The sequence below is a fragment of the Genypterus blacodes genome, unplaced genomic scaffold (genome assembly GCF_046128005.1).
Source record: "Genypterus blacodes isolate CSIRO-AG114 ecotype Tasmania unplaced genomic scaffold, CSIRO-AGI_Gbla_v1 ptg000015l_1, whole genome shotgun sequence".
NCBI classification, from domain to species: domain Eukaryota; kingdom Metazoa; phylum Chordata; class Actinopteri; order Ophidiiformes; family Ophidiidae; genus Genypterus; species Genypterus blacodes.
Window position 1 is genome coordinate 6,021,897 of NW_027466829.1, and position 23,316 is coordinate 6,045,212.

The window sequence follows — 23,316 nt, forward strand, 5'->3', positions numbered from 1 at the left end:
TGTGGTTGTGGGACGATGTTTGTCTTCATCAACACATTAAATCTGCTGCTGTGTTTTATGAAAGAATCCCTGCTGTGATTTCTAAGTGGCCACACGATGGCGCTACTGTATCCAGATCCACGGTTGAAAGCTCGCTAACGAACAAAAGAACAAGCAGACGTGCAGGTCGTTGTTGTTGTCCTGTCTTTACTTTGATTTAAATCTCAGGATTGTTGTAAAAATGTTTTACGATATTTATTTTAAATGGTACTGATGTTATAACTTAAAGAGAAAAGCTGAAGACTTTGGTATATTAACGACTTTCTGCTTACACTGAAAGTTTGTTCAGAGGATTTGTGCTGCGAAAGAAACAATAAAATCAGCGTGTGTGTCCTTTTGTCCAACCAGACGTCCCTCTCTTCACTGCACATCACATCACATCACAACACACACACACACACACACACACACACACACACACACACACAAACACACGTTAATCCACAGAGAGTTTCACATCTGAAGGGTTTGTTGACACTGTGAAACATTCATCATGTCAAATAAAAATCTTGAGTACATTTATCACACGGCAGCATTTTTTCTTCTTTAAATGTTGAGTCCTTTTATTTCTTTAATGGCTCAGGGCTTTGATCTGTGATTGAGTATTTTATGTTGTGGTATTGCTGCTTTTACATGTTATTTTATTCCATATTCATGTGCTTCTACCACCATTATAGTCTTTAAAGCTTTTTAAATAAAAATGTAATAACTTGTCTGTGAGCAGATTATCAAACACTGAAAAATCACAAGAGGCAATACAAAGTTAAAGCAGAATGGACATAAAAATAAATAAGTTCAAGTTTACACAGGAATATGTTTAATGTTTTAAAAATTCTAAAGGAAACTTGATTTCTGAAAGTAAAATCTGAAAATGTAATCTATCTTTGTGATTAAACAAATACAATGTGTGCAGTTAAATGAGAGACGTTCACTCCAAAAATTGGGAAATGTATTCTTTTCTTTTCTTTCTTTTTCCGTCAGCGTCCGTCGCTCTGAATGGTTTCCGGCTCTTGCGTAATCAGTGAGCGACGGGCAAGGCAGGGGGGCAGCTCCTCGGGTCTGGGATCTGATTGGTGGAGAAGTTTCAGTACTGCCGCCATGTAGAAACCCCTCGTGCGTCATTGGCGCGCGCTAACGAAGTCTGTGCAGTCCCGCAACAAACCGGAAACAGTCCGAGTCTGCCTTTATAAATAAGAGCGTAGATTAAGCGGATGATAGCGAGCCGGTCAGTTCCTCCAGCAACAGCTGTCCAGCACGACGTCACACTCACGAATTCTGCAGACGTATTGTGTTACAGGGGCCATTAGGTAATAAATGGAGTGCAATCGAAGTTACAGAGCGCATGTAAACGCAACGCGACTTTGAGCCGATATTTGCTCAGTCAATTTGGGGCTTTTATTGTGAAGTTTCACCCGGAAGCGTGTATTGCCCGTGCGTGTGTCTCCGGCGTGTCGTCGCCACATTTCGTGTCCTCAACCGGCGAACAATAAACAGAGTGAAGGTGAGCGACGTGCCTGTGCTTTGAGTTTGTTTCTCCGCATTCCTGCTTATTTCTTAGTTTTCCAGGTGGTTCTTTAGGCGTTTAAATCTGTCGTTGGTCGTCGTTACAGCGTAATAACAAAAACTACGTCACATCTCCGCAAACAACATTTAAAGTAATAAAGCAAGCACCGTATTAATCCTTTAATACCCATAAAGTGACTCATTCTGAGTGAACTATCTGTTTTAGTTGCTTAATAGTGTTTTTTTAAGTCTATTTGTAGTTGTTTGTACGTATTATTGCGTGATGCTGTGTTCAGGGGCAGTCAGTAAGCAGCGAGCCTGTAGTGTCAAACAGCGAGTTCAGCTTCATCTTGACCCTTCTCTAAGTGTGTGTGCAGTGTGTTCAGTGCGTGCACAGTAAATACTATACATGCGTGTAGTATTTACTGGTGCAGTACCTCCAATGGACTGGCGGTGCTGTTTGGGCCCTGGTGTTCTAATCCTCCATACCAAACGGAAATCAAACAAGGAACTCGAACAGTTACATTCAGGAATTGTTTGGAAATTGAATGACCAGCAAATGAAAGGTAACATAATGACATAATGGTCAGCTGATTGGAGAACATTCTTCCTCTTGATGGTCTGCAGCTCTCTCTCTCAGCACCAAACCCAAGATGACCTTTGACCCCTGCACTGTGTTCACTCATTCTTCTGGGCTGTTCTGCATGAACTTGGATACTGAAACAATAGATGCTTCTTTAAAGGAAGGAAGGGCTGAAGGTCATGTTAAACTGCTGTTAAACCAGGGATTTTATTTTCAGGACGGAGACCAACTGTCTCTCTGTCTCTCTCTTGTCTCTCTCAGTCTCTCTCTCTCTCTGTTAGTCTCTCTTTGAGTCCTTGGTCGTCTGCAGACCCCCTTGTGGTCCTGGAGGCCTGGGAGCACAGAGCAGTGCCGCTGTGAGTAGATAACCCCAGCTGTCTTCTGTCCCAGCAGGGGGCACACAGCTATGTTTCGTCTCCTGAGTCACCCGGCGAAGAGGACACGGCGCTGCCTCGCCACACAGCGGCGCTATGATCACCACAAGGCCGTCATGGCGATCCGACGAGAGGACATCAACCCCTGGGAGAGGAGGGCGCCGCTCGCCCCACGCCACGTCAACGAGCTCACCAACGCCGGACACAAAGTCCTGGTCCAACCGTCCAACCGCAGAGCCATCCACGAGAAGGTGAGCAGGGGCTCCTGGGAAATGTAGGAGGAAGTTCAGCATCCGCTTTAAAGCCACTTTCATTTTACATATAAAGGGAGCACAGTTCATTGAGCTGTTGCTATAGTGATCTACATTTACATTCAGTCATCCCAAATTTAGCCAGCTAGCTTAGTCACAAGGACAGGTCGTGTTTAGCTTCCTTAGGCGCTGGAGTTAGCCTGCTAACCTTTGGTTTTGTTGTCAGTACTATGAGAAAGCGGGCGCCGTCATCCAGGAGGACATCTCCGAGGCGTCGCTGATCGTGGGAGTGAAGAGGCTGCCGGAGGAGAAAGTCATTCCCAGGAAAACCTACGCCTTCTTCTCGCACACCATCAAGGCTCAGGAGGCCAACATGGGGCTGCTGGAGGACCTGCTGAACAAGGTACAGCGTTAGGACTACAGCGCTAAGACTACAGCGTTAAGACTACAGCGTTAAGATTAACAGCGTTAAGACTACAGCGTGAGTACACTTTGTATTGACGTTGGTACTTTGGTGTTGCAGGAGGTTCGTCTGATCGACTATGAGAAGATGGTGGACCCTAACGGCTACAGAATCGTGGCGTTCGGGCAGTGGGCGGGAGTTGCAGGTGAGCTGAAGCTGAGGAAGAAGAAGAAGATATATACAGTTTATGAGTCTGTGTGTGTGTGTGTGTGTGTGTGTGTGTGTGTGTGTGTGTGTGTGTGTGTGTGTGTGTGGTGGTGATGAAGTGCAGGTTTTGTCCAACAGGAGGGACAATGGCAGCGCTGAAAGGGTTAATATGAAGCGGGCAGTAATGAGCCGTATCATGTTTATGTGATAACTGTCGCCATGCCAACATTAGAAACAGGTTTGTGCTGCACATTAAGGTGTTTGTAGGCCTGGAAGCGTTCATGTAGAATCAGCAGGCCCAGGTTCGATCTGACCTCAGGCCAGCTGGGGGGCTCAGCTGCAGGGTCTGGATCCAGGGGCCTCCCTAACAGAGCCTCCTCAGCAGCTTCTCTCCTGCAGTGAGTGTGAAGCGCTGAGAGGGAAGCTGAGGGTTGCTAGGAGACGTTGTCTTGTGATGCTGTAGTCTCACCTGGTTGCTGCTTTGTCCTTAATACCAAACCGCCTCACTGAATGTTTGTAAATGTTGCTCTCCTCCGTCCTTTGTGTTGCAGGAATGATAAACATCCTGCACGGTTTAGGACTTCGCTTCCTGGCTCTGGGTCATCACACGCCCTTCATGGTGAGACAACAGCTTCTTCTGGTTTTGAATTGATTTTTAAAAAGTTTCTCAGCCACAACAAAGTCACATCAAACAACATCATCATCTTCATCATCTTCATCTCCTTCACTTCTGAACATTGTGTAGATGTTCTTCTTCTCTTCAGGTCTGTTAGTTCTTTCATGGACCCTTATGGATCCATGTTGTTGTCTACATCACAAAGATAGAAGATCTGCCCTCCACAATAAAAACGCCATGTATCTCCTGGATTCACTAACCGTGTGACGCTACAAAGAGACCTCGTCACATCGATGTTCTTCTTTGATGGTCGTTAAAAGTTTTTAGTGGCACTGCAACATGTACATGCAGTCTCCATGACAACATGCACTTTACTTCCTTTTTTTATTTTTTATTTCTTATCCTTTTGAGAGTCTGTCACGTCTGAGCTGCCGTGATTCACTGAGACCTCAGGTTGTCATCTCATAAGATCTGTTGCCGTGGTTTCCAGATCTTTAGCTGAAAACCTAAAAGTATAATTATATTATTTAGGGACGCAGTCTTCACTGCACAGCCATGTTTGGTCTCATATCCTTCAGCGTTTCATGCGTGTTCCTCACTTCCTGTCTCCAGCACATCGGCATGGCTCACAACTACAGGAACGTCAGCCAGGCCATCCAGGCAGTGAGGGATTGTGGGTATGAGATTTCCATGGGTTTGATGCCCAAGTCAATCGGCCCTGTGACCTTCTGCTTCACCGGCACTGGCAACGTTTCCAAGGTAACGCAAACGCATCCTGGCATTCAGAAATCTGCTGAGGAATTCCAGGAAGTCGACTCACGTGCCCCTTGTTTTCCTGGCAGGGAGCCCAGGACATCATCAACGAGCTTCCTGTTGAATATGTGGAACCTCATGAGTTGAAGGACGTCTCTGAAAGTGGAGGTGTGTTGATGCGTTGATGCAGTGCACTCTGTCACGCCGTATCAGATTGTAATGTCTGTGGTTATCAATAATCACTTTCTGTTTGCCGTTTGTGTTTCCTGTCAGATATGACCAAAGTGTTCGCCACGGTGCTGAGCCGACACCACCACCTGATGAGGAAGAGCGACAGCATCTACGACCCCCTGGAGTACGAGAACCATCCAGAAATTTACACGTCGCACTTCAGGACAAGCGTGAGTGGCGAGACACACAGGCAGGCAGACAGACAGGCAGAGAGAGAGACAGACAGACAGACAGACCAAGACAAATACACAAATGCACCCTGACAGAGTTTATTACTCCTCCTCTCCTCCTCCACATTAACACAAACACAGTGAAGGACCTATAGTTTCTCTATACAGGTTAAACACAAGTGGTAAAGCACTGATTTTAGTTTGGGGGCGGGGTTACACATGTGGGCGGGGTAATATGCGTTACCACCTCAACCTAAACATGCTTCCCCCCCGAGACGTACTGGGGTCATAGTCAGTGAGGCTCTGTGTGGTACTCTGCCTCAGTATGATTTCGTCCTCAGTTAAGCTCCTCCTCCTCGATCCTAAACCCAGGTGGCGCCGTACACGACGTGTCTGATCAACGGTATCTACTGGGACGCTCACACACCACGCCTGCTCAGACGGTTGGATGCTCAGAAGCTGATGAGGCCGCACGTTTCCTCCTACTCCCCCTATGAGGGATCACCAGCTCTGCCTCACAAGTAAGAGCTGCTGTTAACCCTTTGTGTTCACGTCTCAATGGCTCTTAGCTCAAAGCATTAGGAGCTCGCCGTCACCGCCAAACCATCTACTTAACATTTGGATTAGGGGAGTTGTGGATTAAGTATGTCATCATGTTGTACCATGCTGGTGTTGAGATGGGGATGATGTCATTGTAAGAGGCGCTGCCCTAGTGTAACCTTTACGTACTCAGAGGAGGATGACCTGTTGTTTCTCCACAGACTGTTGGCCATCTGCGACATATCTGCAGATGCCGGAGGCTCCATCGAGTTCATGAATGACTGCACCACCATTGATAAACCGTTTTGTATGTACGACGCCAACCAGCACATCGATCACGACAGGTACAGCTGTTAATCAGAGTGATGTAAGAAAAAGAGTGTAAGACAGAATGATCTCATGCTCTGCTCACAACTTATCAATCGACCCTCTTACCCCTGGAAAAAGGGATATTTTGGGTTTGATACTAAGTGACAGAGTGAGATTTATGCAGGTAGTGCGGGTGGCAAAAGGGTGAAGTTCAGTGTGTGTGCTGTGCTGTGTGTGTGCTGCAGCGTGGAAGGAAACGGGATCCTCATGTGCTCCATCGACAACCTGCCCGCCCAGCTCCCCATCGAAGCCACAGAATACTTTGGAGACCGCCTCTTCCCTTACATCTGGGAGATGGTAAGACATGCATGAGGCCGGGCGGTGAGGCGGCTCCAGGGCGTGCAGCTGCCTGTGTTTGCTCTAGGAGAGAACGGCTGCAGGGAATATTTCAGGTTCTTCAAATGTGTTTTTGTCGTTTTCAGCTGCTGTCAGACGCCACGAGGCCACTGGAGGACGAAGACTTCAGCCCACAAGTCCGAGACGTGAGTACAGTAGTACGAAAAGAGAGAGACAGGGGGCGGGGCAGGGGGCAAGCGAGAGTAAGGGAAAGGGAGGGAGAGACAGAGAGAGTCAGAGTAATAAGTTACATGACCTCTGTGACTGTGTCAAAGCAACCAGGCCCTGAAAGCTCCACAACACTTCAGTTTAGCTTTGGGATTGTAGAGATGAGAAGTTAGGCATATTCTGCAATCCTCTCCAAACTTAAACAGCAGATCAATGATTCAGGAGACGAGTGACCAATTCACTGTTTGTTCCTTCAGGCTGTCATCACCTCCAACGGAACACTCACCCCCAAGTTTGAATACATAGAAAAGCTTCGAGAGAAGAGGTAAAGTATCACTTTATTTATATTTATAACTACAGTAACTATAATGTGATGAGTTAAAGTCAAACCTACAACATTCTCTCTTTTGATTCCTAAACCTCTGTGTAAGTTCACATGTTTAACTCCCATCTGTGTTGTAAATCAAGCACAGTGGATGAAAGAGACAGGTAACATGAAGTCTGCCTGTTGTGCTCTCAAGTAGATGATGATGTTTCAAAGATTCTAGTTTATAGCAGGAATGTTTTTCTCTGCTTGGTCTCCAGTTTAGTTGTTTTTCCTCTTTACTCAGGCTCACTACTTATCAGTGAACCTACTTTCCAGGAATTCTCCCTTCCAGCTCAATGAGACTCAAATGACTCAAATCAATTTGTATTGATCATTAGTGTTGATTGATAAGTTAAGAGCCTAGCATTGTACTCTAAGATCCATTTTTGGTGAGGATCCTAATTTATCAATCAATCCTCAAAATGTCTTTAAGTTATTGTTGAATAATAATGGGATTGGAAGTGGGTGGTGATGGCAAAATCCCTTTTTAAACTATTAACGTAATTATTAATCTAATATTCTCATGTCTGTCCTCAGGCTCATAATTTATCAGTCAAGCCCTGTAGAAGTTTGACCCATCCGACATCTCTGTGTAGCACAGAGATGTTTATGGCCAGCAGGGAGGAGCTTTGCCTGTCTTTATTGTCAACAGCTTCGTCAGCACAGGAAGCTGGAGTTTAGTGACTGATCTTTGAACATGTGGTTATTCCTAGACAGTGCTGACCTCTGGTTTTCTGCTGTGTCACCCTGCCTCTACATTAACACCTTGCACAGCTCGTGTGCTAAGCTGCTAACCGGCCGCCGCTGGAGTTTGCCTTGTAAACGAGGGGTAGAAACAACTTCTTCTTCTTCTTCTGGTTTTCCTTATCATTCTTCTTCTTCTCACCTTATTTGACAAACAAGCACCATATGTCTGTCCCCTCTGCTCCTTTGCTTGCTAATGTAAACAACTGGTTGCTGTGACTGGAAACCCTCTGGCTCGCTGTCGGTCAATTACAAACTGCAGGGGGACAAACGAGCTAGGCTAACAGTGTCCCTTACCAAGCTAGGCTAAACATGGACCACAGCTTTCAAACTCAAACCAGAGGATTTCTGACAGCTTCTTTACTTAATTACTCTTAAATCATTTCCTCTTTAAACTTATTTCTGATTACACAGACTTACATTGCCTCAACTTTCACGTTTTGTTTTCCTCATTGTTTCCTGAAGTAAGACTAACAGTTCAGATGCTTTGGTTCTTTCCTCTTCTAATTATACTTATATTACATTTATGGGGTGAAGCCAAAGCTTCAGTTTGAATCATGAAGGAGCAGCTGGAACCAAGGCCTGTCGTTCAGGGAAAGGGTGGAAACATATAAACAAAGCCTCTTAAAATGGACCTGAGGAGATTTCAGCGCGTCCATGAACTCATTCCTTTCTCCTCTCACACTGATGAGTTTCCTCCCTCATCAAGCTTAAATATAATTTTTCCAGACAAGCCACCAAATCCTGCTCCAGACAGCATGTAGACGAAGACGTGATGGACTTGTCTTTAATTAAAATGTTGAGATGCCGGAGAGACGATGGGCTGGGGATGGTGATGATGGAAAACACGTGGTGATTATGGGACACATAGTGATTATGGCACACACGTGATGATTGGACACACTTGGTGATGATAGGAAAAATCTATGTTTTGCACCGGTGTTGCGTGTTTGGCCATGAGCACATATTTACATGTTGACATACTAACTGGAGCACACGTAAAGATGAAGGTTGGTTTGTCTGCTCACCTGAGAGCAGCTGAAGGCCTTTCTGAATCCTCCTCGTTACCATGGAAACATTTCAGGTCAAACTACCAAACCTTTCACTTCATTCTACTCAGCATGCACATTATTTTGTCATTTTGAATTGTATTTATTTTTTTACCTCATCCAACTATCACTCTTTGTCTTTCCCCACATTGTGTTTGATCTGTTTGGATTATGTTTATATCTAAGATATGAAATGAATGATTGTTGGATTTGACAAGCATTAAAACAGGAAACGAGACTTTGAAAACAGGGAAGCAGGTTTTTTTCCCCAGATTTGTCTCAATCGTCAAGGAAACTGTTAGCCTAGCTTAGCACAAAGACTGGACACAGAGGGAAACTGTTAGCCTAGCTTAGCACAAAGACTGGATACAGAGCGAAACTGTTAGCCAACTGTGGTATCAATTTAAGACCAAGCCGCTGATGTTTTTCCAGGGAAAAGGCTCGGATCATGAAAAAAAGTGGGATGAAGCGAGTCCTGCTGCTGGGCTCAGGGTACGTGTCTGGACCCGTGGTGGAGTATCTGACCCGGGACCAGAAGACTCAGGTCACTGTGGGTGAGTACAGCCACGACCTTGACATTAGGGGGACGGCAGCGCGGGTAGACGTCAGTCCATCAACACACGGGTCACCACGCGCGAGCTGCTGCAAAACTCCAGCGACCCTAGTGACGTAGTTATCCTCCCAGCTTCCCGTGATCAATAAGATCAAAGTGGTCAATATGATCAGCTCGTTCATGCTTTCAAGCGAACAACGCAACGCAAGCGCAACTTGACAGCGCGCGCGACACAGCAGATTGAAGATCGTCTGTTAGAGTTTCCTTCAAAGTTTGTGTAAAATGATGTCATCTTTACAAGTCAAACTCTAATCTCTAAGAAGCCAGACGGTGACGGTTACTAGGAGACGCTGTTTACTAATGTTGCTAACGTTTGTGAGACTGGAGTTGCTGGCAGCTGCCTGGTTAACGAGTTCACTGTGACGTAATCAGCTGAAAAACATCCTGGCTACTTGTTATGCAGCAGAAATGTTTCTCAACCCTAAACATTGATAAGGTTTTAGCTTAAGGTTTGGAGGCTGCTTCTGTCTGCTTCCATGTTGGCTTCAGAATCGGGTGGGGAATAAAATAACACATCTGTCAAATCTGTCTGAAACTTGAGGCGGTTTGGAGTCTAACTTCCTGTTTGTGTTTGTGTGCAGCGTCGGTGGTGCTGAAGCAGGCGGAGGAGCTTGCAGCCACATATCCAAACACCATCCCTGTCATGCTGGACGTCAGTAGCCAGGAGGGACACCTGGACTCGCTGGTCAAAGATCACGACCTGGTCATCAGGTGCGTCAAGCTGTCGGCAGGGAGAGAAGCTGAACTTTGATTTTTGTTTGTAATCTTCACTGTTTTCTAGCTCTCTTATTCGCCCAACACTTCCTCTATCTGTTCACACTAAAAGCCTTCCAGCAGTTCAGAGGGAAATCAAATTCTTTCCTTTTCCTGTTAGGCTTTTATTATGAAACATCTTCAGGAACTCTTGATCTGTAGCAAAAGTGGCATTAACTTTACTGAAACAGAAACAAACACTGATTATTCCCTCAGATTTTGGCAAAACCTGAGAGTAAAGACTCTAAACTTTACTCCCACATGTGGGACACACTGCACCCTGTAAACATGAAGGGACAGAGACTGGTCTGGATTGACAGCCGTGTGTCTGATGTGACTCTGACAGTGTTGATCAGTTGTGTCACATGAAGGCTGCAGCCTGTAATTAATGAGCAGAAACCAGCAGATGGCTATGATTTCATTTTTTATTTTGAAAATGTGCTTAAGAGTAAAAATTCTGGTTTTAATTGCTTCTCAGGCTCATTAAAAGCTTCACGTTTGGTTTGGATTAAGATCAAGTGGAACCAAACCAAAACTAAATGTAAACTTACTCTGATTACTATAATTATGTTTGATATTTAATGGAGGAGTTTAGTATTTGTGTTCAGTAGTTTTCATGCTTCCATACGTCTGCTCTGTCCCCAGCTTGTTGCCGTACTCCTTCCACCCGCTCATCGCCAAACACTGCATCCACAGGAAGGTCAACATGGTGACGGCCAGTTACACCAGCCCCGCCATGAAGGAGCTGCACCAAAGGTCAGAACCCGGAGAACCAACAACACACAGCATGCCCAGCACCATGAAACCCTGTAATAAAGTGTGTGTTTGTGTGTGTGTGTCAGTGCGGAGGAGGCGGGCGTTACCATAGTGAATGAGATGGGATTGGACCCAGGCATTGACCACATGCTGGCCATGGAGTGTATCGACCAAGCCAAGGTTGACGGCTGCACTGTGAGTCTATAAGTGTGTGTGTGTGTGTGTGTGTGTGTGTGTGTGTGTGTTTCTTCCTGGCAGTCATGCAGAGACTTTCATCACAGAAAAACATGAAAGTTTTTTGTTGGGACCTTCAACACTGAGGCCCATTTCATTCACATTTGTCAACAAAACAGAATTTAGTGTTATTCTTATGTTGCCTGGCAACACCCATCGGCACAAAATGTCAAATGGAGGCGTCTTTCATAAAGTGAAGCAGGAGATTAAACCGATAGCAGAACTCCTGGTTTCCCTCTAAAAGGATGTAGTTAAACAGTGATGACTTCTACGCGAGGTCACGGAACACAAGCTACTTTGTTGCTGATTTTTATTTTATTTACAGGTAAGTAAAGCAATAGTGAAGTCATAGTTTTACAAACCACTTCCTGCTTCCCTGTTTGTTTTGTTTCTGAGTTATAAAAACGCAGATGTGAGGTTTTCTGATCATTGAAAAGTGAGTTGAATGGATTGTGTTGTGGGTTCAGGTGGAGTCGTACAGCTCCTTCTGCGGGGGGCTTCCTGCTCCTGAATGTTCTGAAAATCCTCTTCGGTATAAGTTCAGCTGGAGTCCGTACGGCGTTCTCCTCAACACCATCAGCCCCGCCATCTACCTCAAGGACAACCAGGTACGGTGGCCTGACGGGACCACAAAACATCTGACTCATCCAAAACAACACGGGAACTGTTTGTGAGTGTGTGTGTATTTGTGTGTGTGTGTGTGTGTCCTCCAGGTGGTGAGCGTCCCGGCCGGCGGCTCTCTGATGGAGGCCACGGCACAGATGGACTTCCTCCCGGGTTTCAGCCTGGAGGGATTTCCAAACCGCGACAGCACCAAGTACGCCGAGCCGTACGGCATCCAGAGCGCACACACACTGGTCAGAGGCACGCTGCGCTTCAAGGTAACACACACACGCACAAGCAAACACCACCAGGGGGCGACGAGTGTGTCTCCATGTGTGATATGTTTACATTATCCTGTTTGGGTGTTCAGGGCTTCTCCAAGGCCATGAGCGGTTTTGTGAAGCTGGGTCTGATCAACACGGATCCTTGTGCCGCGCTGCAGAGCTCCGCCCCCGTCTGCTGGGTAAGGCCACAAACGCCTCCTCTACTTCTGTGGGATAGGAAATGGAGAGTCACATGGTCTAAGACTTGCTCCATCATCATCACCCTCACCCTCACACTTGTACATGTGTGTCTGCAGAAAGATCTCCTGTGTGAGCAGATGGGATTGTCCTCCTCCCTCTCCCATGATGCCTTTGAGGACACTGTGTATGAGCGCATTGGGAAGGACGACTTCAGGATGGACTCGCTCAGATGGTGAGAGGAGACACACACACACAAACTTTTCATGAAGTCATCAGGTGGTATAGACTTAGATTAATGAATAAGAAAGAAGTGTGTGTGTGTGTGTGTGTGTGTGTGTGTGTGTGTGTGTGTGTGTGTGTGTGTGTGTGTGTGTGTGTGTGTGTGTGTGTGTGTGTGTGTGTGTGTGTGTGTGTGTGTGTGTGTGTGTGTGTGTGTGTGTGTGAGCGAGGCCAAGGTCCTGGACTCTGAAGCCAGATTAAAAGCTCAGCTCACCAAACTCAGGCTCCAGTCTGATGTTTTCATGTCATGAAGCTTCCTCCTTCGGATCTCACTCTGTCGCCACGGTAACTTGTCCTAGCCTGGTCCGGAGCAGCAGATTTTGGAGCTTAGTGCGGCTGAAAGATGAAGCTCCGCCTCTTTACACACACTTTACATAGAATCATAACACATAGAACCTGTTGGGGCGTGTCAGGGGTCAATAACTGATCAATCACTACATTACAGAGATTATTATTATTTTTTTTTTTATCATTTGAGATCAGTAATGTTTTCGTCTCATCTTTTCTGATCTGTAATTTTAATTTCAGATCTTGGTATCGTATTTAGGGAAGGTGTGAGTGTGAGTGCGTGTGTGTGTGTGTGTGTGTGTGCATTGAGGTCCTGTTGTGCAGTCAAACAGGAAGTCTTTCAGGCGTGGTGTGCTCCTCTTCAGAGTTGGGCGTCATGCTGAGATGAAGGCCAGGCGCTCTCCTCTTACCCACACACTCCTCTCACGTGTGAAGTGGTGTCGGCCGCACGCGCCCTTCACTTTAAATCTACTTCCTGTGAGGGTCTCTTCATGCCAAGGCTCCGCGCGCTCTTTGTTCTGCCGCTGCAGGCGAGCGAGCGGCGCCGGCATTGAAATGTGAATTCCTGTGTGGGTAGAAGTGAACTGCTGGAAACGTTCCACGCTAAAAAGGAGTGGGAGCTGCGGCGGAGAGACAAGTTGTTCATTTATTCAATTCACCAGCAAAGCAGCTGCTTGTCTCTTCACGGCGCCACAAGGACGCCGCTTTCGCTGCAGTGCGAAGGTTTCGGATTGTCAGGAATGTCTTGTGTTTTCTGTGTTCAGGCTGGGAATGCTGAGCGATGAGCCGGTCCCTCAGGCTGACAGCGTGCTGGCTGCCCTGGCCAAACACCTGGAGGCCAAACTGACTTTCGGTGAGCACGCACACACACACACACACACACACACACACACACACACACACACACACACACACACATTAAATATAAGTAAACAAGGAGCTGTTTTTAGTTTTTAGTTGAGTTTAATGTATAGATGACATCGTTGATCTGTTTCCGTCACATCCTCCTTTAAGTGTAATTAAGACCTCAACCACATCTCTCTCTCTCCACTCCACTTCCAGATAAGGGCGAGCGAGATATGATCATCATGCGTAACGACGTTGGCCTCCGTCATCCGACCGGTGAGCTGGAGACCAAACACATCAGCATGGTCGTCTACGGAGACCCAGACAGATATTCTGCCATGGCCAAGACCGTGGGTTACCCAGCAGCCATTGCTGCACGCATGGTCCTCGACGGTCAGTAAACGCGCTAACAGACAAAAATGTGTTCATTGGAAAGTTGACATGTTTGAGGGATGAAATGATAAAGAGGAGCATCCAGGTTCACATGTGTCTTCACTCTGCAGGAGAAGTCACCACCAAAGGTCTGGTCACCCCCATAATGAAGGAGCTCTACGGGCCGGCGCTGATCCGACTGAAGGAGGAGGGGCTGCAGTTTATCTCCAAAAGCACCGTGCAGGAATAGAACCCACAACCAAAAATGTTTTGCTGCAGAGACGACGCTCGGCCTGAGAGCCTCAGCGTACTTTGGCGTACTTGAAGGATCCACCAGGGGGCGGATCAGAGCCCGGAGAACCTCTGATCCCTACACAGCCACAGGAAACGCGTGAAGTATGTCGAAGAACTTGAGATCAGCTGCCCGTTTTGCCTTTTTTAAGTCAGGATTCGGTCCTGAGACGTGTTTCAGTGCTTCTTTGTCCATCTGATTTAAACTTTTTATAATTACCAATCAAATCATCCATGTACAGCGAGGGCCGTTCATGAGCTAAATGTTAACGCGCTTTGAAGTCAGATTACACAGAATCACCACTTTAACCTGTTCATCTCTAGGAGACGAGAGGGAACCGATGAGGCGTCCGTTTGGCCTCATCGCTGTCTACATTTACATTTTAATGATGAAAACCGTTTCAGCAAAGACCAAAGAAGCTCTGAGGTCATGTTTGATCAGTGGCTTCATTCAATATCCATCACTTTGCACAAAACCTCCATGAAATGTCCAAAAACGTGACAATCAGAGCGAATCAATGAACAAAACGTCCAGAGGATCAGTGTGAGTTTCCTCCTCCAGGTCTTCGTAGTTTTAGTGCCTATAAGAAATCACGTTTTATATTTACATTATATTTCCAAAATGATAATACAGCAAAATGAATTCCCACCTGATTCCATGATGATGATGAGGAGGATATTCATGGATGTTGCAGTTTTAAGGTATTTAGATTTGTGTTACGTGTGATCATGTGGTCATAGAATAATAATTACTGTGAAAACAAAATATTAACTTGTAAGAGAAAAAGGATTTGTGTTTAGATTACAATTACATTTGGATTATGACCTCATATTTTCACATTGTGAGTTCAGATAAATGGTTTCCCTGCAGTAGTCACTGGAAAAAAACACTAAAACAAACTGTGGCCGGGCTCAGGGCAAAGGTCAATATTTTTATAATCTTGGGTTTTAAGAGTAAATTTTATATTTATAACCCCTGAGCTGTATTTATTATTTTTAAGGGAGCGTGGTCACTTTGTAACAACTCTGCTTCAAGGTTTAATTTAATAAGAATACCATAAACCAGTTACTTTGTAGGAAGCAGATAAATATTTAAACACAGACTCGTGGTTCATGTAGCAGCGTTTTGTAGGTCAAAGAAAACATGCTGAGCTCAATTAGACAATGTTTTGTTTCTGATTCTGTGACTTACTGAATGTTTGGTCCTCTCCACTTTAATGTGGCCGTCATTGTGTTGTTTCACTTCATGGATAGAAAATAGAAAAGCTGCTGTTTGCTGTGTTTGTTTTCTTTCCGTGTTCATCTGAATCTTTTGTAACAAAAATGAAAACATGTAATTTGGGGAAAGTAAAATTGTTTTGTTTGATAATCTGGTCATTCAAAGCAGGAATAATAAAATGTTCAGCTTTGTCAAAAACATATTTTTCTTAATTTTTCCCTAAAACACATACATTCATTCCAACACACACACTCGCTGTCATTCTTTTTTGCCCTCTTTTCTCATTCTGGTCTTTCTTTTTACACTCTTTCTCATTGTGTCATTTTTTCTTTCTCTCTTTTCCCAGTCTGCCGTTCTTTTTTTTTTTTTTTTTTTTTTCTAACCTTAACCTTCACCCACATCTACCATTATACTATACAGTACTTCTTCATACTTTCAGGTACAGAAACCACTCAAACATCTTTTGGGCCTTCACACTTCAATCAGGCTTTTCTTCAGCATTTGGATTAAACTTTCAGCAAATGCAATCACAGCGCATTTTCTTCAGGAAATGCTTTTCTACTTTGATTTGATTTGTTATTTTTTCAAACATTCAGCCTCAGCCCTCTTGTTAGGCTCAGATTAAACTTGTGTGTGCTACAGCTCTTACAGGTTCTTTTGTAGGTACAAATAATGACATAATTAAAAGAAAACACCGAACTTGCGTTGGCTTTCTTTCTCTTATTTAATCCCATAATCTAATAATAATTCAGCAGTTTGATGTCCAACTAAAAAACATTTCAGTAAATGCATCACATTTAGTCTGTTACAGTAGAAAAGTGGGAACCGTCCCCGACTCCACCATTACAATTAAATCGTACATAAGAATCCACTAAAAACTGTAAAATATAAAAATCTACAAGTATAAATAGAAATTTGGTCCATCGAGTTGATTATGATTATTTACATTAGATTCTTCTTCTATTTCTTTTACGTCATTATTACAGGCCCTTGGATCGGCCCTCTGCTGCCATGTATTTACACAAAGTTCAGTGCTTGAGTCTAAAAAACACAAACTAAGAAAATATTTTCTGTAAAAATTTGCAGGTTTTTTTTTGTCCCTTTTCCCAGTTGGCTTCAGGCCAATAAATAAAAAAGATTGAGGGAACATTTTGTTAGTTGAGGATTAAAACGTCAGACGGTTAGTCTTTACCATTTGGATCAAAGTTCTCGTTAGAAGTATGCGATAAAAAAATACAAAAAGGCACAAATTACAGGGGTGTAGGGAGCCAGAGGAGAGGCCGGTTTCAGAGGCGTTCTGAACCAGGAGGAGTTCTGTTGGTGCTTGATAAGGAAGAACATGGTGAGAAACGCTCCCGTTGTGTACAGAGTTTATGGTGAAATCTGAAGTCCTCATTTTGTGTTTTTGGGGCGGGGGTTACACCAGAGACTCCAGGCTCTCGGTGGCGCTGACAGTTCCCACCATGATGGTCCCGTTGTTTTCGGAGGACTGCTGTGTTTTCTCGTCCTCCTGCGTCCCAATCAGACTCAGCATTGCTTTGTACAGGAACTGGATGTGATCCTGAAACCGGAGGATTCAGGATTGAGAAGAATGCAGACCTAATTATACTTTAGTTCCACTAAAGTATGAAGTGTTTTCTGTCCATCACCCTACTGTTCTTTGTTTTAGTTGCTATAACCTTGTTGGAATACCACAACAAGTAGAAGAGTTTTTACTAGAGTTTGGCACTGTAATAGTCCTTACAGGTGTGCGCGTAAATTCGATATTTTAAACTTGACGAATAAAAACTCTATGACCAGGAGTAGCCTGACTTTAGACCTAATGAATATCGAAAACTCTGATCACTGATCCATGACTTGATCCAACAACACATCCAACTTTGTCCACTTTGTATAAATTCACCTTTGACCTGTTAAACTGTCAAAGGAAACAAAGCTATCATTTATGTAATGTTGCCACCTGCTGGACATATTGAAACCACACTGACCATGACTTATTATTGGTTGGTGGCTGAATACCAGTTCAGAGAATCAAATCCTCCAGAATGAACTAACTTACCAGGCAGTGATGAACTCAAAACAATATTGGTTAACATGTCTTAAATTTGTTCAAATTAGACTTTACATTTGAAGTCATGTAAATAAAACCTTACAATGTTTGTGAAGACTCCCGGTCTCATGAGGTTCATCATTTTAGCCACTTGGAAAACATTGACTGAACCCTCAGCCTCCAGCTGGCCAATCAGAGAAGACAGAGCGCAGAAGGTTCCTGCCGTGACTCCTCCCACACTGAAAGTATTACAATTTAAAGTTTTAATATAGTGCACAAATGTAAATCTTATAACCAGCAAATCAGATGTATTTGGTAACTATGGTGTCATGTTTGTGGACCAGTCAGAGGAGATCTTACTCGTCGTGCACGATGGTCGGACCCTCCTTGCCGACGTGTTCCTCTTTTATTCTGTTCAGGAGCTCAAAGGTGCCGCTTATGGGACTGTCAGGGTTCGGCCAGCAGGGGGCGCGGTAGTGCCTCACCTCCAGAACAAAGTCATCCTGACCATAAGAAGGACGATTGAGTCAAATAAGAGGCCGTACCACTCACCCACTCACTCATACCAATACTGCTGGTGATACTAGTATCTATACTCCATACTGGTGATCCTGGTAAATACTGGTAGTTATACTGGTAAGCAACATTCTGATGTCGCTGCTCTGACCTGTGTGGCATCCAGCACATAGTCCTGAACCACCAGCATGTCCTCGTTAGCCAGACAGATGTGGGTCTCACTGCGCTGAGTGACTGTGAAAACCTCGCAGTTGATTGGCTGTCCTTTACTGGGCCAGAAGACGCATGGCTCCTCCTCCACCCCGGACTGAAACACATGAAGAAGAGGGAGGTCATAGGTCAAAGGTCACATCACACAGTAAACAGATGGAACTCAGTATCCTGAGACCAACAAAGGCAAATAAGAGCAAAAACAAATTGGAAAATGATGTAGAGAATTTATCGAAATTGTGTCAATGACCTGATTCAATCAATAATGTGATTTAATCAATAATATGGTTTGATCAATAATGTGCTGTCTCACTCCATCTGCAGTTCTTCCAGGCAGCGACACGATGACCTGAGCGTTATGGTCCCATATCATCCTCCAGAAGTCCTTTATGGTGCCAGGCAGAGGATTCTGGGTAATGATGAACTCGCGGCTGTGTTGGTAACCCTGAAGAAATAGGATAAAGACGGTAAGATATTAAAATTGTAAATCCGATGGGTTTGAAGTCAGTGGATATGGATTTGTTCACTTTTCCTGGAGCTGAGCTAAAAGTTTCAATCTGCTTCCAGCTAGGCTAGGCTAACAGTAAGCTAGGCTGGTAGTTTGTCCTTGTTTAAGTTGACTTCTGCTGTTGTGAGAGTTTCTTGTTAATGTCTTAATGTTAAACGTTGGCTGTTCCTGTACTTACAGCGATGTACGATGCATTGATGTAGTCTGACGTCTCTCCTGGAGTCGCAGACAGACGAACCCGTGATCCCTCAACTACAAAGCAAGAAAATAGTATTACTATTAGTATTCAGAAACGATAACAAGCAAACATGGTGCAGCATATGTGAGACGGAGTTCAGTAGAGGCAGCAGATCAGTCAGGTTAGCATGAGCGTGAACACGCACCAGCCATCGGGGACGCCTTCCTGTTTTTGTTTTGCTCGTCGCCCTTCAGAGCTGCTGTGTAATCACACTGTTTGGCAGCAGACTGACAGATCAACTGTGGAAACACCAGAAGAACCATCTGTCAATGAATCAATCAACCAAACAACCAAGTTGTCATGTTTCCACCCGGACTGTGAGCTTCTCACCTTGACCTGTTTGTGGAGCAGGCTCGTCCCTGCAGCTCCGGGCCGCAGCAGCTCGTCCACGTACCTGTGCAGGTGAGCGGACGACACCACCGTCTCTCCAGCCAAGATGGCCTCCACCAAGGCATCATGGATAAACACATACTGCTCCTGAACAGAGAGACGGAGAGAAACAGGGAGAGAGACGGAGAGAGAGAGAGAGAGGGGGAGAGAGAGAGAGAGAGAGAGAGAGAGAGGGAGCGAGAGAGAGAGAGAGAGAGCGTTCATCACTGCAGGAAGTCTTACAGGAGTCTTGATCAATCCATAACACATGATACTTTGTGTGAGGCTGTCTTTGTTGTGGCATTAATGAACCATTAATGAAGCAGTTAGCAGTGACCTCTGACCTCTGTCTGAACCAGGTAGTTCCTCTGGGTTCGGATGTGCTTGAGGAAGGCTGTGATGTTGACGCTTCCTTCCTCTCTCATCTGCCTCAGCATGCTGTCCAGCACGATGTACGTCCCCGTCCTGCCCACGCCGGCACTGCACACACACACACTTTGCACATCAGACAAGGACAACTATACTAGATGCTTATTTGAAGGTGAGCCTGTTGTCATAACGACGTACTGTTGCATAGCCTTACTGTTAAGGTGTTTATTGGACATTTAGATGACACAGATTTTATTATTTTAAAGCCATCACGCCCAACGCATGTAGTTCATTGGGGCCATAGGTGTGTGTGGGCCAGTGCTGCTGACTCATCCTCACACTTTTGACAAACAAATACTTTAATACTCATTCGGTTAAAACTGTAAAACCTTAGAACGGCAAACATGGCCTGACTGAATAGTTCATATTTATGTTGGGACCTCACCTGGGATCATGAGTGACTCAGATCTTACCTGCAGTGGACGACCACAGGTCCTGTGTCCTCCGTCCTGGCTTTGGAGGACATTTGGACAAAGCTGAGTAGAGGCAAGCAGAACTCTGGGACGCCCATGTCCGGCCACTGGGTGTAATGGTACTGAGTAACGGTCCGCTCCAGGCTCCGCCCCTTCTGAGAGCCATACAAGAAAGAAACACATTAAACTGGCTTTACTGAATACGTTATTTCCCTCCAATGCTCGTGTTAGCATTGGTTAGTCTGCGCTCTGATTGGCTGACCTTCTTGGCGTGGGTGCTCCTCACAGTGAAGGTCCTGTGGGTGTGGTGGGCCAACATCCTGCAGCTCCTCATCGTCACCAGCAGGCTGCCATACTCCTCCTGACCCTCGGATGGCCAGTACTGATCACACTTCCTCTGAGGACACACAGCACGCCACTCATGTCAACAACATACGTGTGAAGTTATGATGAAATCATGAAGTCACAACTAAAACTTCAGTAAGGCTCCACCAGAAAACTACAAATGACTCTGTTAATTAGCTTTCAATTCTAATGTGGTATTTTCATTTCTTGATCATCTGAAGAGTCTCTCCCCCTCTCCCTCTCCCTCGCTCTCTCTGTCTCTCAGTCTGTCTCTCTCTCTCTCCCCCTCTCTGTCTATCTCCAGCTCCAGCTCTGTCTCTGTCTATCTCTCCCTCTGCCTCTCCTTTACTACTAAAAGCATAATAGGAGTAAGACAGGGTGGCGTCCATGTTCTGGTGTGTGTGTGTGGCTTTAACGGTCTAAAATGATGAGAGTGGTCGCTCACTCGTCCTTTCTCCACCAGGTTGGTGATCATGACGATAACGCTGACGTTCTGCTCCCACACCATCCTCCAGAAGTCCTCTGTGCTGGACCTCAGAGGGCCCTGAGCGGCGATGTACCACCTTGGCTTCTTAAAACCCTGATGACGTGAATCACAACGCACAAACAAATCCTTCTTTAATCACAACAGCACAAAGCATCGTTGCAGACGTCTGTATGGTGCTGACTGTCAGGATGAGCTCGGTAGAGGAAGTAAGCAGAGCGACATTTCCTCCTCCAGGTTTGAAGCAGTAAACTGAAGTCAAAGCAGCAACTTATGTTACTTAGAATTTGCCTTTTAAATAATGTGATAATCTGGATTTTTCTGACCGGTCTGTAACCAACAGAGGCTTTGAACCAGCAACATAAAAATATTTGCTGAATGTTAATTGTTTATCGAATGATCTCTGTAGAAGAAGAAATATGAGGATGATGTCAAAGTGGTATTTTTCCTTCAGATCTGTACAGAACGGTGTGTTTTTCACTGATTAACACTCAAAGTTCCTCTGTCAGTTGAGTAAAACATAAAAAAATTAAGTGTTTGTTTGATGGGTGGGCAGCCAGCACTCTTTCACTCTGACAGCTTCATAACCTTCAAATGGAGTGAAGTTGCCTTCATCTTGTGAGGCTCCGACAAAAAGTGCGAGCTGAGAGATCTTCAATGTGCTTTTAGCGACTCGCTAACCTGTTCTTCAGCTCTTCACAGAGACCGTGACTGCTGCCGCGGTTTTGTGTCACCTCTGCCTTTCACTCAACAACGAGACGCTGGGAACGAGATTTTAAAGGTTTGGCAATAAGCATAATGGAGTAAACCGCGCAGGTCTCCGTGAACAACAGCGCGTCAGTAAAAAGCTATAGAAAGCTGCAGGGGACGCATTGACTTTGGTCCTCCTGCAGCGGGGAAAGTGGAGAGGCTGGCAATGAAAAAGTTTCTGCTGTGTGTTTCCTGATTCAAAGCTCTGAAACGAGGTGAACATGAAGGCCTCCGTTTCTATGGTGCTTGAAAATGAAATTAAAAAGCTGAATTTCTTACATCCACAAAGTTTGCGTTGATGTAATCGCTCGTCTTTCCCTCTTTGTCGGCCTGCGGAGAGAGACGCACGCGGCTGTGGTCGTCTGGAGGCGAAACGGAAAACAACATGAGGGTCACAGACAAAGGAGCGGTCAGATGGTGTTATAATGAAGCTTTGTTAGAGGGAAGAATCAGAGCAGAAACATAACAGAATGTTTGGATCTCTCCACACGTAAAGTGATCTTCAGGTTCATGAGCCACTCACAGGCCAGGATGTTGATGTATCTGTTCTTTCTCTTGTTGTCGGGGTGATTGGAGCCATCAGTGGTCACACCCATGTCCACCGTGCATGCCTGGACCTCCTGAAAAACACACACACACATGCACACACACATGCCTAAATGTTTGTCCCTCCGTTCATTTTTTTTTCACTTTTCTTTATTTTCCTTTGTTTTAATCATGTGAATGTTCATTTGCATACATGTTACATGTTCTTACCTCGTAACTCTCCTTTAGTATCTAACAGGGCAGATGGGGGAGCAGGAAATGGCCAGATGTTTCCATCACACAGACGAGCAAAAATAAAAACCACAAGACACAAAAACTCAACACAGATTCATCTCACAGCACAGAAACGGAAAAATAACCATGGAAAAGCATGAAGGAGGAAGACGAGTCAAAGGAACGAGTCACATAGAGGGAGGACGAGTCAAAGGAACGAGTCACATAGAAGGAGGACGAGTCAAAGGAACGAGTCACATAGAAATAGGACGAGTCAAAGGAACGAGTCATATAGAAGGAGGACGAGTCAAAGGAACGAGTCATGAAGAAGGAGGACGAGTCAAAGGAACGAGTCATGAAGAAGGAGGACGAGTCAAAGGAACGAGTCATGAAGAAGGAGGACGAGTCAAAGGAACGAGTCATATAGAAGGAGGATGAGTCAAAGGAACGAGTCACAAAGAAGGAGGACGAGTCAAAGTAACGAGTCACGAAGAAGGAGGACGAGTCAAAGGAACGAGTCACATAGAAGGAGGACGAGTCAAAGGAACGAGTCACATAGAAGGAGGACGAGTCAAAGGAACGAGTCACATAGAAGAAGTATGAGTCAAAGGAGTCGCAAGAATCATAATAGAATCAAGAGTGTGTTTCTGCACCTCAAACTCTCTCTGGAAGCCCAGAGTGTCGTGCAGCTTTGCCACGTGTTTGACAAACTCCTTCACTGGAAACGACTTCTGCTCGTCTGCAGGAAGACAAACACAAGAAACTCACAGTAAAACACACAAAAAGGTCTGTATGTGTGTGTGTTTAAGAGTGTGTGTGTCTTA

At 45.1% G+C, this 23,316-nt stretch overlaps 2 protein-coding genes across 3 annotated transcripts in view; one reads left to right on the top strand and one right to left on the bottom strand.

Moving 5' to 3' along the window:
- The first annotated feature begins 1,448 nt into the window (after positions 1 to 1,448).
- On the top strand, positions 1,449 to 14,977 carry aass (aminoadipate-semialdehyde synthase). Of its 2 annotated transcripts, none has more exons than XM_076171995.1 (24): positions 1,449 to 1,540; positions 2,519 to 2,750; positions 2,977 to 3,153; positions 3,274 to 3,358; positions 3,912 to 3,979; positions 4,589 to 4,735; positions 4,819 to 4,897; positions 5,003 to 5,130; positions 5,503 to 5,651; positions 5,892 to 6,014; positions 6,225 to 6,336; positions 6,462 to 6,521; positions 6,801 to 6,868; positions 9,136 to 9,257; positions 9,898 to 10,027; positions 10,715 to 10,825; positions 10,912 to 11,020; positions 11,527 to 11,667; positions 11,773 to 11,940; positions 12,033 to 12,125; positions 12,243 to 12,358; positions 13,458 to 13,546; positions 13,756 to 13,932; positions 14,043 to 14,977. In XM_076171995.1, exons 2-24 carry the CDS (start codon positions 2,532 to 2,534, stop codon positions 14,159 to 14,161), a joined length of 2,790 nt encoding a protein of 929 aa, XP_076028110.1. In that variant the 5' UTR covers positions 1,449 to 1,540; positions 2,519 to 2,531; the 3' UTR covers positions 14,162 to 14,977. The 2 variants fall into 2 exon arrangements, with proteins under 2 accessions (XP_076028110.1, XP_076028119.1); XM_076172004.1 differs by having other exon boundaries at positions 1,481 to 1,540; positions 2,516 to 2,750.
- A 1,173-nt stretch (positions 14,978 to 16,150) lies between these two features.
- The window catches only part of ptprz1a (protein tyrosine phosphatase receptor type Z1a), a 34,778-nt gene continuing 27,612 nt past the window's right edge, over positions 16,151 to 23,316 (bottom strand). The window contains exons 15-30 of the mRNA XM_076138262.1: positions 23,146 to 23,231; positions 22,490 to 22,510; positions 22,257 to 22,353; positions 22,013 to 22,095; positions 20,945 to 21,079; positions 20,417 to 20,551; positions 20,155 to 20,309; positions 19,657 to 19,792; positions 19,274 to 19,420; positions 19,089 to 19,182; positions 18,884 to 18,957; positions 18,511 to 18,642; positions 18,139 to 18,294; positions 17,832 to 17,974; positions 17,575 to 17,710; positions 16,151 to 16,982 (exon numbers count right to left, since the gene is read on the bottom strand). Coding sequence (XP_075994377.1) covers positions 16,839 to 16,982; positions 17,575 to 17,710; positions 17,832 to 17,974; positions 18,139 to 18,294; positions 18,511 to 18,642; positions 18,884 to 18,957; positions 19,089 to 19,182; positions 19,274 to 19,420; positions 19,657 to 19,792; positions 20,155 to 20,309; positions 20,417 to 20,551; positions 20,945 to 21,079; positions 22,013 to 22,095; positions 22,257 to 22,353; positions 22,490 to 22,510; positions 23,146 to 23,231 — 1,874 coding nt within the window. The 3' untranslated portion in view covers positions 16,151 to 16,838. The remainder of the gene's footprint in view (positions 16,983 to 17,574; positions 17,711 to 17,831; positions 17,975 to 18,138; positions 18,295 to 18,510; positions 18,643 to 18,883; positions 18,958 to 19,088; positions 19,183 to 19,273; positions 19,421 to 19,656; positions 19,793 to 20,154; positions 20,310 to 20,416; positions 20,552 to 20,944; positions 21,080 to 22,012; positions 22,096 to 22,256; positions 22,354 to 22,489; positions 22,511 to 23,145; positions 23,232 to 23,316) is intronic.

Coding starts and splice junctions, on each gene's coding strand:
- aass (XM_076171995.1), top strand. CDS start 2,532: ATGTTTCGTCTCCTGAGTCACCCGGCGAAGAGGACACGGCGCTGCCTC. Junction 3,154..3,273: donor TGGAGGACCTGCTGAACAAG/GTACAGCGTTAG, acceptor TTGGTGTTGCAG/GAGGTTCGTCTGATCGACTA. Junction 5,131..5,502: donor CGTCGCACTTCAGGACAAGC/GTGAGTGGCGAG, acceptor TCCTAAACCCAG/GTGGCGCCGTACACGACGTG.